The sequence below is a fragment of the Vipera ursinii genome (assembly GCF_947247035.1).
Source record: "Vipera ursinii genome assembly, chromosome: 5".
Lineage (NCBI taxonomy): Eukaryota > Metazoa > Chordata > Lepidosauria > Squamata > Viperidae > Vipera > Vipera ursinii.
Window position 1 is genome coordinate 13,925,744 of NC_139518.1, and position 13,334 is coordinate 13,939,077.

General features: G+C 38.2%; 1 protein-coding gene across 5 annotated transcripts in view; it reads right to left on the reverse strand.

Moving 5' to 3' along the window:
* Positions 1–348: 348 nt before the first annotated feature.
* NLGN1 (neuroligin 1) overlaps positions 349–13,334 on the reverse strand; it is a gene marked incomplete at both ends in the record, with an annotated part of 526,751 nt that continues 513,765 nt past the window's right edge. For 3 of the 5 annotated variants that reach the window (XM_083363586.1, XM_083363584.1, XM_083363583.1), the window contains 3 exons: positions 349–1,165; positions 3,099–3,888; positions 11,381–11,593. In XM_083363586.1, coding sequence (XP_083219712.1) covers positions 349–1,165; positions 3,099–3,888; positions 11,381–11,593 — 1,820 coding nt within the window. The remainder of the gene's footprint in view (positions 1,166–3,098; positions 3,889–11,380; positions 11,594–13,334) is intronic. The other 2 variants (XM_083363585.1, XM_083363587.1) reach the window with 1 other exon arrangement.

Consider the following 13,334-nt stretch of genomic DNA (forward strand, 5'->3'; position numbering starts at 1 on the left):
TTCAGTTGTAGTTTCTCTCCCACTCCTGTGTTGCACGTGCCTAATTCCATCATGTAACTTAAATTCTCAAAAAAAATTAATAGAGTGTGAATGTAAAAAGTACCATTCAAGACAATTGCTTCAAGCAATTGCTAAAGTTATGCTTTCTCTTTTTTTTAAAGTTCATTTGTATATATGTACAATTCATTTTTCCCAATTCCCTCAAGTTCTCGATATGTATATTCACATAATATTCCTCCAAATTTAAATAATAAGAGTCTTGTAGGGTTGAAAGCCAAGTTAAGTCTTCAGCAAATATAACCCACTGGAATCCACCCCAAAAATAAAAGTTCATATCATCTTGTTTGGCTATACCCTAGTTGTTGAATGTGAATGAGGATGTGGATGGGGCAGAGTGCTGTTCTGTCCACCGGTAAATGTATTAAATGTGTGTAAGGGTTGTATCCCAGGTATAGTGTTTGGAATCATTGTAATCGTGTTGGGGGTCATTAAAGGAATATCGTCAGGTGACCTTCTCATAGCTAGCGTGTAGTCTGGGGGGCAGGCGGTCCTAAGAACCACCTCATGTGGATGAATGGATTCACATTCATGACCCAAGTCACTGTGCTTCATTTGGAGGGACATTATTTCCTCTTCTTGTGCGTGGGTGAGATCATTGGCAGTTGTACGCTGAGGGCTACATCGCCGATGCCCGTCGTGTCTCCGCTTGTCCTTTTTGTAGTATAATGCTGCAAAGGCTAAGATGTTCAAAAACAGCAAGGATGCTCCCACAGCAATGGTGACACTCAACTCCGTGGAATAGTCTCTTTGATCTCCTGAAATTAGACTCGGCGGTTGTTTGGGATCATCTTGCTTGGCTGTAGGAAAAGCTGATGTTACAGGTACCAAATTTTTCCGGGTTGGCCTGAAAGTAATATCAGTTGATGGCACTTTAGTTGTTGTAGAGGTATACTGTGAAATGTCATTAAGATTATGCAGGTGAGGTACTAGTTCCAGCCACAGGTTGACCTTATTAGCTCTGTAATGTTCCTTCACTCGTGGCTTTAATCCAATGTGAAGATAAAGTTGATCTTTTTGAGAGTATCTGGTCCATGCTACCTCCTCAAAACGATTAGGTTTTGTGTGAATGAACTTAGTATCTTGTGGAACTGGTTGATTGGGATCCCTAGGAGAAAAACAGGAAATGTCAAGCTTTTTTGAAAATTGGTGTTTATTTTAAAAGTATTTTTTTTACCGGCTTAGCAGAACATTTCACAAAACACAGTCTTAAATTAGGATGAATTAAGAATATGATTAACATTCAGCCTTAGTCATATTAAAAGAACAGACTGCATGACATTAATGGAACTAAATTTACTGCTAAATTAAAGCGTATTCATTGGAATATATATTTCTTAAGTGTTTTAAATCTAGATTCATTTTTTTTCCCTAAGCATAGAGCAAAATACAATGAAAAGTTCAGGTTTCATATTATATTCATCATCATCATCATTGTTATTATCATCTTCACAATAATAATAGAGTGCAATAATATAATACTGCATTAGCAAAATCAAGGTTCAAGCAAGTTCAGAATCATTTTCCTATAACATTTAGCTAGGTATCTCCAGTGGAAATTTAGTTCGGTCTAAATCCAGTCTACAATGCACATTGTATATTAGCTAGGTCTGACCATTTTTACTGAAGCTATTTAACAAATTCTGAAATTGTTATTACCTGCTTAGTTCCACAAAAGTATGTTTTAAGCCATTGGTATATATCTTTATGCAAAAATTATATTTTGGTGCTTGTAAAAATTCTCCAAATATATGCACCTCTCCAAGCTACTTTTTTTTCATCTATCTGGTTTAGCAAGGTATACTGTAGGGCCAATTTCCATTCTTGGTGTATTTGTTTTTCTTTCACTCCTGGAGCTAATTTTGATGAACATAACAGTTTTGAAGGTGAAGATTTCCCTTACTCGATCTTTCATTAATAATCCATCTAATATACTTTTCAAAAAACATTTTAAATAACGTTACATTAAGTGCAGTAGCAATGGATGTCTTTGCAGCCATAAATCGGCCAATTATTTTCATGATACTTGATCATAACAACAAGAAGGATTTTCAGAATAGTCGAACACTCTGAATTTGTCAATTCATTGTAATCCCTGCGATGACCTTATAATGCAGAGATATTTGCTCACTGTCTAAGGGCTGCAGCAGATATCTATGCATTAATCAATTTTAGTGCAATTTATCCCTTAATGTTTACTAGATGCATGTGCTGAAAGTCATTTATCATCAGATCCTGCTAGAATTCCTTCCAGTGAGAGTTACCCACCTTTCTCAGACATCTGTCTGTTACTCCTTTCTGCCTGAAGCAGAAAAACAAGGAGTTCTTCTAGGTGGGAGAAAACGGTCAGAGCATAAAAATTCAATCATCTGTAAATTTTAATGATTCTTCATTAGAAATAGTTTTTTTTTTCTTTTCAGTGTGTGCTAGTGCTTGTGGGAATATCTGTATTAGATTTTGAGAGTTGCCCAGGTCCATTATAAACTCCCTGAAACTATTTAAAATGACCACAATTCAATTTCTACACTCTACTTCTTTAACAACCTACACATACCGGTAGTCCTTGACTTATGACCACAGCTGAACCCAGAATGTATGTTGCTAAGCAAGACATTTGCTAAGTGAGTTTTGCTGTTACGGTTGTTAAGTGAATCACTGCAGTTGTTAAGTTACTAGCATGGTTGTTAAGTAAATCTGGTTTCCCCACTGACTTGGCTTGTCAGAAGGTTGCAAAAGGGGATCGCGTGATTCCGGGACGCTGCAACCATCATAAATACATGCCAGTTGCCAAGCATTTTAATTCTTATCACATGACCATGGCGATGCTGCAACATTCATGTGAAAATCGGTCATGAATCGCTTTTTTCATTGCCGTTTTAACTCTGAACAGTCACTAAATGAACTGTTGTAAGTCGAGGACTACCTGTATTTTTTTTCTCTCTCTCTCTGTAATGTTGTGTGGTGTGATTGGGAACCGTGATTTTGTTGCCTTGCTTAGTCCTTGATCTACATTAACATCCAGGTTCTCCTCCAGGACTTACCCAGTCTTTGCAAAGTTTGTCCAATAGGTCATCACCACTGCACTTAGCATGATGTCATTTTTTGAAAAATTACAAGGAAACAATTCAGTGGGACCAATCATGGGAATTCCTAATACATACGGAACTTCATCTCCATGAGCAGCATCTGCCCAGGCAGGAACCTGATCTGTTTGGCAATGGTGATAGAAGGCATAAAAATATGTAGGTGACCCAAAGTTTGAATGAAGATCAGCTGTAGCCACTGCTGGTGCCACCCACTGGTGATCCGTAAATAAAGCCAGGAGTGTTTTTCTTCTTGTTTCAGGATTGTGTCTATCTGCCCAGTCTGTATACATAAATTTAATAGTTTCTCTCAAGATGTCTTTGCCTTCCGGGTACCCATATAAGTTATCGACAAAGTTTGAGACAGCAAAGTCAAAATCACTAGCAGATATGCCATCTTCACTGTCAACAATGTTTTCCACAAATTTGAGCCCTTCTCCTTGGTTAACACCCAACATAATGTCATAATTGAGGAATTCTCCCTGTTCCATCAGTATCTGAGGATCATCTGGTATCACGTCCCCATCAATAACAGGACCAAAGGCTATGTGGTATCGGGCTGGTTGAATATCCTGATCAACAAGTTCTCTGTACGGCTTCTTCTGTAGACATTCTACTAATTCTACGGTGTCCGATACATTGCAACCAACTTTTGTTGCCAACATCCTGGCATATTTTGCAGGCTGAAAACTGACTGCCCAGCTGGAAAGAGCTGTTCCACTTTGAGCTATTGCTCTTTGGAAAAGACCTGTGTGATAAAGTAGAGGATAAAGTTAGGGGAAAACATTACTCAGTGGGGACAATAGATAACATGCTTAAAATATCCGAATTAAGATTTCAGCATTACAAAATAATTAGGAGCAGCGGCAGCAAGTACTGCTACCATATAGCCGAAGAAAGGGAAGACTGGCAAATAAGGGACAATTTGTATAATGTGGAGCTCTCAAGACATCTGAGATTGTGTATGGCTGTCACAGCTACTCTAACATCCTTCACTCTTTCTATGGGTAATTAGGAAAGAAGAAATATAGAGAAGGACAAGGAAGAGAACAGTGGGAAGAAAGAGGAAAGACTTGATTGGTTGAAAAATGGGCAGCTAAACTACGTGACATACTTATGTCCAAATATGAGCTACACATAATTATTGTAAAATAATAATGGAAAAGAGCAAAACCTATTGGAAGGCTGCTTCCATATAAAACTTGAAAAAGAACTATTAGCAACCACAAACATAATGTACTGATTTTTTTTTATCTCTATTGTGCATTTAACCCAGCTTTGTGGCGCACTTCATTATCCAATTTGAAGGAACCCATTTCAAATTTGTAAAAAAAATTGGGGATTCATATTTTATGAAAAGGCTTCAATTCCAGTTTCTAGAAGACTGAATAAGGAAACAAATAGAGTAAACTACAGTTTTGCTAATAAGCCATGTGTGACAAGGAATGCAATCTCAGTTCATTTTTTTTTTGCAAGTTCCTTTTTTTTTTTAATGACAGAGATATTTAACACAGTTTCACTCTATCTACTTGCAGTATTTAAGTGCCAGTTCTGAGATATTTAATTGGGGAAAAGAAAAAAAAATAAACATGTGAAATGGGACACAATTGATGGCACAGTGTTATTCTAGATTTTTGCATATGGCCTATGCAATTTAGTGCAGGTTGAAACCATGTTGCAAAAGATTAATGCAGAAAGATTTGTGGCTCTCTTTCAAGATATAATTCAGGAAGAATATGCCATATTTTGAAACATTGTTATACAAAAAGCTACAGGAAGTACTTTTTTAACCAGAAAGCTGCATGAATCTCTGCTTAATTTATTTTATTTATAGTTTGTTGCTTCTCTGTTGGTTACTTATATCATGGAATTTAATATAAACCATAGAAAACCATTCAGTGAGTTTTTCCCCTTCATGTTTCCTAAGTTTGGAGTAAGCAAAAAGTTGAACTGTTTTCAAAATCTTATTCTACCAACCACCTGTAACAGATATTGCAGGTAGTCCTTGAGTTATCACCACATTGAGCCAAACATTTCTGTTGCTAAATGAAACAGTTGTTATGTGAGTTTTGCTCCATTTTACAATCTTTCTTCTCACAGTTGTTAACTGAACCACTGCAGTTGTTAAGTTAGTACCAGGGCTGTTCAATGAATTTGGCTTCTCCATTGATTTTGCTTGTCAGAAGGTTGCAAAAGGTGATCACATGTCCCTGGGACACTGCAACGTCATCAGTACAGGACAGTTGCTTTGAGCCCTGATTTTGATCACACAACCAGAGAAATGCTGCAATAGTTGTGTGGGGAAAAAGTCGTAAGTCACTTCTTTCAGCGCCATTGAAGTGGTTTTGCCATTGCCTCCTTCCTAGGGCTGAGAGAGGGGGACTGGCAGAAGGTCACCCAGCTGGCTTTGTGGGACTAGAATAGTCTTCCGTAGAAGTATTACTTTTCCAAATAATGAGGCTCATGTTTGCACAAACAAAAAAATAGAAACAGTTCTTCCTTTCCTGGTGTGTACGTGTACGCGTACGTGTATGTGTGTGTTTAAATAATTTCTAACTTGCTATTGAATCTATCAGGAAATGCATTTGTCGTATCACTCTCGGTTTGCTACACATTCTTTTTCAGAGGCATTTCGGAGCACTCAAAAGCTCTTACACACCCATGGTTCAAGGTGAAACCTCAAAACCTCAACCTGGAGTAGATTAGGAATTAATGTTGTGGATCTAGAGAAAGATTCAACTATTTTATTGATTCATGTGTTATGCACAGCCCCATGTATTTGGAAGCACTTCTCTCAAAGGATTCGTGCAGCATAAGCAATTAACTGGAGAGGCCAGTCAGGCAATCGTAAAATAAGGTGTTTTAATTGAACGAATGGGACTTCAAGAACCTGACAGGTGAAAAGCAAAAAATAAATTGGAAAATAAGAATAAGGAATGGTCTCTCTGGAAACACAGGATCAGGCAACCTAATAGTTCTCAGCATCGTTTAAAGGCAGTGGAAAGCTTAAAAGCTCCCCAAAACTTTATGCAACTACAGGTATTCCTTGATTTACAACCATTCATTAAGCTACTATTTGAAGCTGCAATGGCACTGAAAAGACTGACAGATGAGCAGTCCACACACTACAGTACAAGAGACTTGGGCTTTATTAAATATTGGCTAAACTTCGAAACCTTGTCACTTCTCCTGATGGTTCCTGAAAGCTCAGCACCCAAAATTGCCTGTAATCTCACACAAGAGACAACACTGACAAATCCAGGAATCTCATATGAAACTCATTATTTTCCCCCCATTTTTTTCACATGAGATCTTGGAATATTTCAGGAGGAGGAGGATGCAGAAATCTTACAAGTAGTGCTGATCTTGTGAATTTGGAGCAATTTGCAGCTGGGCATCATGCAGGTCTGTGTGATGGTGATTGGGGTTCAAAAGATTTCTGACCGTGAGGGGGCTACTAAACCAATTTTTGCTTCTGGCAAATAACCTCATAGGTTTTTGATGCTTTCCACATTTGCAGAAAAACAAAACCCCAACACATTTGAATAGAGGCTATTATGAGGAAAAATAAGTTTTAATACAATACACATAATCCTCAATTTACAACTGGGATCTCATTTAACTTAAATCTAGGCACTCACTTGACCAAACTCAATTTTATGGCTTTTTTTTTGTCATTAAGTGACTTCACTGTTGTTAAGCAAATACTGTGCTTGTAAGTTTGAACCCATTCTTCTGAATGGCCTTTTCTTTTGCCAGAAACTGGCAAAAACCATTGCAAATTGCAATTACACAACTGAGGGACTCTGCAAACAGTCACGAGACAGTTGGAAGTGACCAAAATGAACATGGGGTATGGGGGGGGGCTGAGTTACGCAACGTTTTATGACAGCCACAAGTGCTTTAGGGACTGTAAAAAACCAATTCTAGGCCTGCTGTAATTTCAAATGGTTGTTGAGCCACATGGATGTAAGTCAAGGATTATCTGTATAGGTTCTGCTGACTTCTTTAAAACTTTCATTCTCTTACAAATGACCATCTGCTTCTAGTCTGACAGAATACTAAGCAATTAAAAAAATTAAATAGCACCAGAGTGAATGGATTCATGCTTGAAATCTACTATGGCAGTGGTCCCCAAGTAGATACAGTGAACTTGGAAACATATGCTTCTAAGAAATCCTTCATCTGGAAATGCCAGGTGTGTTTCAAAATAGACTGGATTCCTATAAATCACTGAGCCCATCCACTTTCTTCTCCGTGTCAAACAGCTAATTTATTCTGTAATGTGGTGGTAGAGAAAAAGGAAAAGAATGATGGCAAGGGAAAGGTTTTGCAAGCTTTCTATCTCTAGGTATCTCCCTAAATACTGACATCTGAAAATGTACTCTGTTCATTAGCAACAAAAACCCAGGGTAGATTCTGGAATATGGTCAACAAGTAAATGTAAATTATATAGTCTTTGCAAATGCACTAATAGAAAACATGTTTTATTGGTTTGTTAAGATTAGAATGTGGGGGGTATGCAGTAGGTATCAAACCAATGTTCCCGTGTCTTACTGATTCAGTCTTCAAGAATAATGCTAAAAAAAGTCTAATAACAGGTAGTCCTTGATTTATGACCACAACTGAGCCCAGAATTTCCATGGCTAAGTTAAATGAGTTTTGCCTCATTTTGTGACACAGCTCTCACTATAATGGTTAAGTGAATCTGGCTTCCCTTTTGACCTGGCTTTTCAGACGGTCACAAAAGGTGGTCACATGACCCCGGGACACTGCAAGCATCATAAATAGGAGCCCGTTGCCAAGTTCAAATTTTGATCAGTTGACCATGGGGATGCTGCAATGATTGTAAGTGTGAAAAACGGTCATAAATTATTATTTTTTCAGTGCCGCAGTAACTTTGGATGCTCAGTAAATGAAAGTTGTAAATCAAGGACTCCTTGTACATTGGATTCATTGGGTTTTTGGGTGCTGTTGCTGACAATGCAGTAGAACTGGCACAGTGTGTTTCTATGGTATATTTTTCCTGTTACTAACATTAAGGCAACAGTTCTAGCCTCTCTTCTTTTTTTATAGCCACCCCGAATAAAAAAGCAGCACAGAATCCAGTAAAGAGATGGGTTAATCTCTGCTTGTCAGGCAGAATATAAAACTTTTTTTTAATTAAAAAAAAGACAAACTACAATTTCCATTGGTTGATATGTTTGTTTGTTTAATCACCCACTTTACCACTTCTTCTGAATTATGTGGTGGGAAACAGCTAGCAAACTCTACCAGACAGTCATCCAGAAATGGCTACTGAGAAAACAAGGTGCTTGTTCTGATTACCTACTGCAGGGGTCTTCAAACTTGGCCCTTGTATGACTTGTGGACTTCAACTCCCAGAATTCCTCAGCCAGGCACGCTGGCTGAGGAATTCTGGAAGTTGAAGTCCACAAGTCATACAAGGGCCAAGTTTGAAGACCCCTGACCTACTGCATCCTGTTCTCAGTCATTTTTGAATGGTGGTCCACTGGGACTCAGAGAACTTGGAAAAGTTCACCAGCACATTTTGAGGGAAAGTATTTTGAACAAGAGCTCAGAGCTTTACTTCCATGTCCCATTTTCAGGCATATCATCATTTACTAACTAGTACATCCAGTCTTGTAACAGTAATGTAGGCTTGTTTGCTACTTCAGAATTGGAAATACATCTGTCTCAAGTTGTGGTTCTCATTTTGGTTTGGAGGGCAAAGGTCAAGAGAGGTAAGTTGCTCTTTGAATATAATTACTAGTTATTGTCAGAAAGAGATTGTCACAAATGAAAAGAAGAGAGAAGATGGAGAATGAACAAGTTATTTATATACCAGTTTTAAGTGGAAGCTTTTTTCATAGGCTTCTGCGAAAGGCACCATGGATTATTACAACAAAATGATCCACTCAAGAATTAAAAATAGACTGAAATGATTTCCCATGGAAAGCTCAATTTGCACAATTTGCTTCTCTGAAGAGAAGCGCAATGCTGCCCATCCCCTAGCCTGCCCGAAGTAGGCAATGGTGCATTTCTTCATTCCTCACAAAGGGTGATACCTCCCCAGTGCACGCCGAGTGGGCGGGACTGATGCGGCAGGGGCTGGTCCCTCACTGTTTCCAGAAGGCCTTGTGGAGCTAAGACTGAATGCGTTTCAGCATAAATGGCCACCACGAAATTGTACATTGGCTCCCAGCTGGCCTGGGCCAGGGCCAAGTCAGCGGGGGCCGTTCCCTCACTGTTTCCAGGATGGGTTCGCAGGCCACATGAAACCACTTCATGGGCTGGATCCAGCCCCCGGGCCTTGTGTTTGACATGTCTGATATATAATTTTAGTCTTTTCCTTGGGTGGTACCCAGTGTAATTCACAACAGATTCAAAATAAAAGCTTTTTTGCCTAGGTGCTCATTTTCTTCATAGTAAATGAGTTTGCCACCCTCCTGCTTTTAATTGTGCCATAAATAGGCGTGCAATCACAAACCAGAGTTTGAATGGTACAAATGTCACTAACATTCTCTCCAGAAAACTTTCTTTATTACATATCTTGATAGACGTAGATGTAGAAATGGAAATAAAATATATACCCACTTTCTCACAAGAAAATATTTTGCTAGCATGACCTATACTTGTGTTTCCATCAAATTCCATGCGGACTAGGAAAAACAAGTTCCAACTTACGTTTTTAAGAACTTTAGAAAGCATTGATGGTTCAAACCGAAAGTGCATCTTTTAAAATTTACAGTTTTAATGGAGTGTCAAATGCTATTGAAATACTTTTGAAAGCTCACAACCTTAACTTTAAGACTAGGCTTATTCCAAGCATCAGAAACATCTGGATACAGTAGGCATCAATATGATTTCATCTAATCCTCATTTCAAGCCACCTTACCCTGATGACCTCACCACATCATTGAGGAACAAATTTCATTGTGTAAAAAACTGCCAAATATCTCCTTTGAATCCCACCACATTGTTTCATTAGATAATTGTGGGTTTCAATATGGGATGGAATTAAAAAAAAATTTTTTTGTAATACCCAATACGTAATTTAACCATGAAAAGAAGAACCCAACTGAGGGATTGAGAGTCTTTTAATACCATCAACCTTTCCTTCATTGAATAAATGCTATAGTGGCATACAGTTCAGTTTAGTTAGGCTATATCGTGGATTACAGTTGGTAATTTTCCAAATTATTGCTCACCATGTGGAAAATATTAATATAGTTTATGGATAACTGGCAATTATTGTGGCATTAAATTTTTTTTTACAAATTTTTACTTACTTACTACTTATTGTAAAACACTTTTTGCTACAGAAAAGCAATGTATTAAATAAAAAAATAAAAACCTTACTTATCATTTGCATCTGCACTATTCAATACACACCCATTCTGGAAGTATTGTTTGAAGATTTGTTGGTTTTAATTATCAATACCCCCTTATTCTGTTTGTGGAAATACTTGTGATAGTAATTATTATACACATACCTGAAGCCTAACTAAACAAGCCTAACTAAAAACTAAACTAAACTAAACTAAACTAAACTAAACTAAACTAAACTAAACTAAACTAAACTAAACTAAACTAAACTAAACTAAACTAAACTAAACTAAACTAAACTAAATCCATTACACAGAGACAAATATACATACAGGTATAGGAGAAGAAAAACTGCTATGGCAGAAGAAATACATAGAGATTTAATTTGCATAAATTGTAGGTACATAACCTCAAACCAAAAGTGGACTCATATTTTGGGGGGGGGGCATTATCTAGATCAGACATGTCAAACACAAGGCCTGGGGGCCGGATCCGGCCCGCGAAGTGGTTTCATGCAGCCCGCAAAGCCATCCTGGAAACAGTGAGGGAATGGCCCCCACTGCCTTGGCCCTGGCCCAGAGACCCTCCTTCTGCCAGAGACCCTCAGATCTGTCCCACTCCTGCCCAGGCCCCCATAGGCACCATTGATGCGAACAATGTAGAGCTGGCCACGCCCACCCAGTAGGCCATATGCACTCCATCCACGCCCACCCAGTAGGCCACGCCCACCCTGGCCACACCCACCCGGCTCCCTGAGGGCAACTGCAGTGCTGATGCGGCCCTCCATGAAATTGAGTTTGACACCCCTGATCTAGATACATCAAGAACATTTATGCAAGAGTGTCACAAAGTAGGCATGATGGTGGCATGCAGACACCAAAATCATCAAAATTTGCAACCTGCAATAATACCTTTGGTTGAATTGCTCCAACGGTTACCTTCAGAATAATGGGATAAAGTCAAGAGATTGACACATGAACCACCGGCGCCAGATCCAAAAACAGTGATTCTCAGCGGGTCGCCCCCAAAGAACCCAATATTTTCACTAGTCCATCTCAAGGCCTGAATGAGATCGAGGAGGCCATAATTCCCTTTAGCTGCTTGGTCCCCAGTGCTCAAGAAACCTGCAAGTCAAAAGTAAAAGAAAGAAAGGGGAAGAAAAACAAAACATTAGAGCAGGAAAAATTACCGTATATTTCAGATTACGGCAGCGCTGTTCTCATCAGGCCAACCGCTTTCAAGCGTATCAGGAGTTAAGCACTATGTGAATACATTTTCTTCTTTATCCACTTTGCAACCGTTTACAAGGGACTCATCATTCCCACTACAAATCCTTGGGTATTTATTGTAATAACGCTATGCATTATAAATGACTGCATGCATTATGCAGGCCCTTTTGAAGAAGATAGGCTGATTTCGGTACAGAATGTCAGGCTAACTGACACTTCCCTTGCAATTTGTTTTACAGCACAGGGATTCCCTAAGTTGAAGCTCATTAGATATCATTTACGTTTCCCATTGAGGGGACACTGGGAAGACCTGCCAGGCTGAGGTTGTTTTATTTATTTATTTACTTTTAAGATAATAAGGGGACGGATCAGAACATCACTGTATCCTGTACATAAATTCATTTCAATTCATGAGACAAACTTTCTTCCTGAGTCCAGCCAGGGAATATACCCATATTGGTTGGTACAACATGCTGGATTCAGCCTCAGCTCCCTGGCAATTTTTCTCATCCCCATATTGTGTAGCTTTCTGTAATTTAATGGATGCCATTAGCAAACTTTGCCTAAGAGGCACAGAAAATGGCAAGTGCTAATCTTTAACCTTATAGTTCATAACTCAAAGCCGAGAACTGGGATTAAATCCTTCAATTTTTCCAGAGGACAAAAGTTCACAAGTTGCTTTAGAAAGACCAAGAGTCCATAAACCTTTTATTAAGATTTTTTTTCCAAATAACATATTTCTGTTCATAACAGGGTTTAATTGCAGAAACTGGGGAAACAACCTTTAATTATGATGAGAAGAAAAAAAATCCATTTTATCCATTAATAAAAAAAATGAGTTGGCATATCTATAATGCCCTTTGCATAATGAGTGATAAGAATGATATCTTATTAATAACTGTAATAAGACAGGAAAAATGAGGTATTTTAGGGCTTTCTATGTTCTTGGGCTTAAGGAAGAAAATTGGTTTAATAACTTAAGAACTGCAATGACACATAATTATGGTCTATTAGCCCTAAGCAATTAAACACTTTAGTAAAGTTTGTTTTATGATACTTATATCAAACTGATAGATAAAACTTGCAAGTAAACAAGCATGTATAGCTCGTAAAACCTTTTCAATTGAAGAGAAGGAATTCATTTCATAGTTGTAATGCAAATGTCTCCAAAACGTATTTTCACACACGTGACATCTAAGAGACATTTGGAGATATCGCAAGACACAGTGATGTACAAACATTGATGTTTCTTTCCAAGTAAGAGAGGTATATTTTTAATGGCTTAAATCTTGAGAAATAATTATATCTCCCATCATTTTTATTTAGCATTTATTTGCTGTGCTGTCTTAGATGCCACACCATTTTGGAATTCTCTGAGTGACTTACAAATAACAACATAAAATTTAAGTATAAGAAAATCAGCAAAGTAAGCAACACCAAGGTTATGAGGTATCACCATTCAGACAGCAGAACCTGTCTCTAAATCTCTCTCTGAAGAATAATAGAATAACAGAGTTGGAAGCAACCTTGGGTGTCTTCTAGTCCAACCCCTTGCTTAGGCAGGAAACCCTAAACCAAGAACAACATGGTATGAATTGTCTGAATGCTGTTCCAATTGCTTTGTTGAGAAAAATGA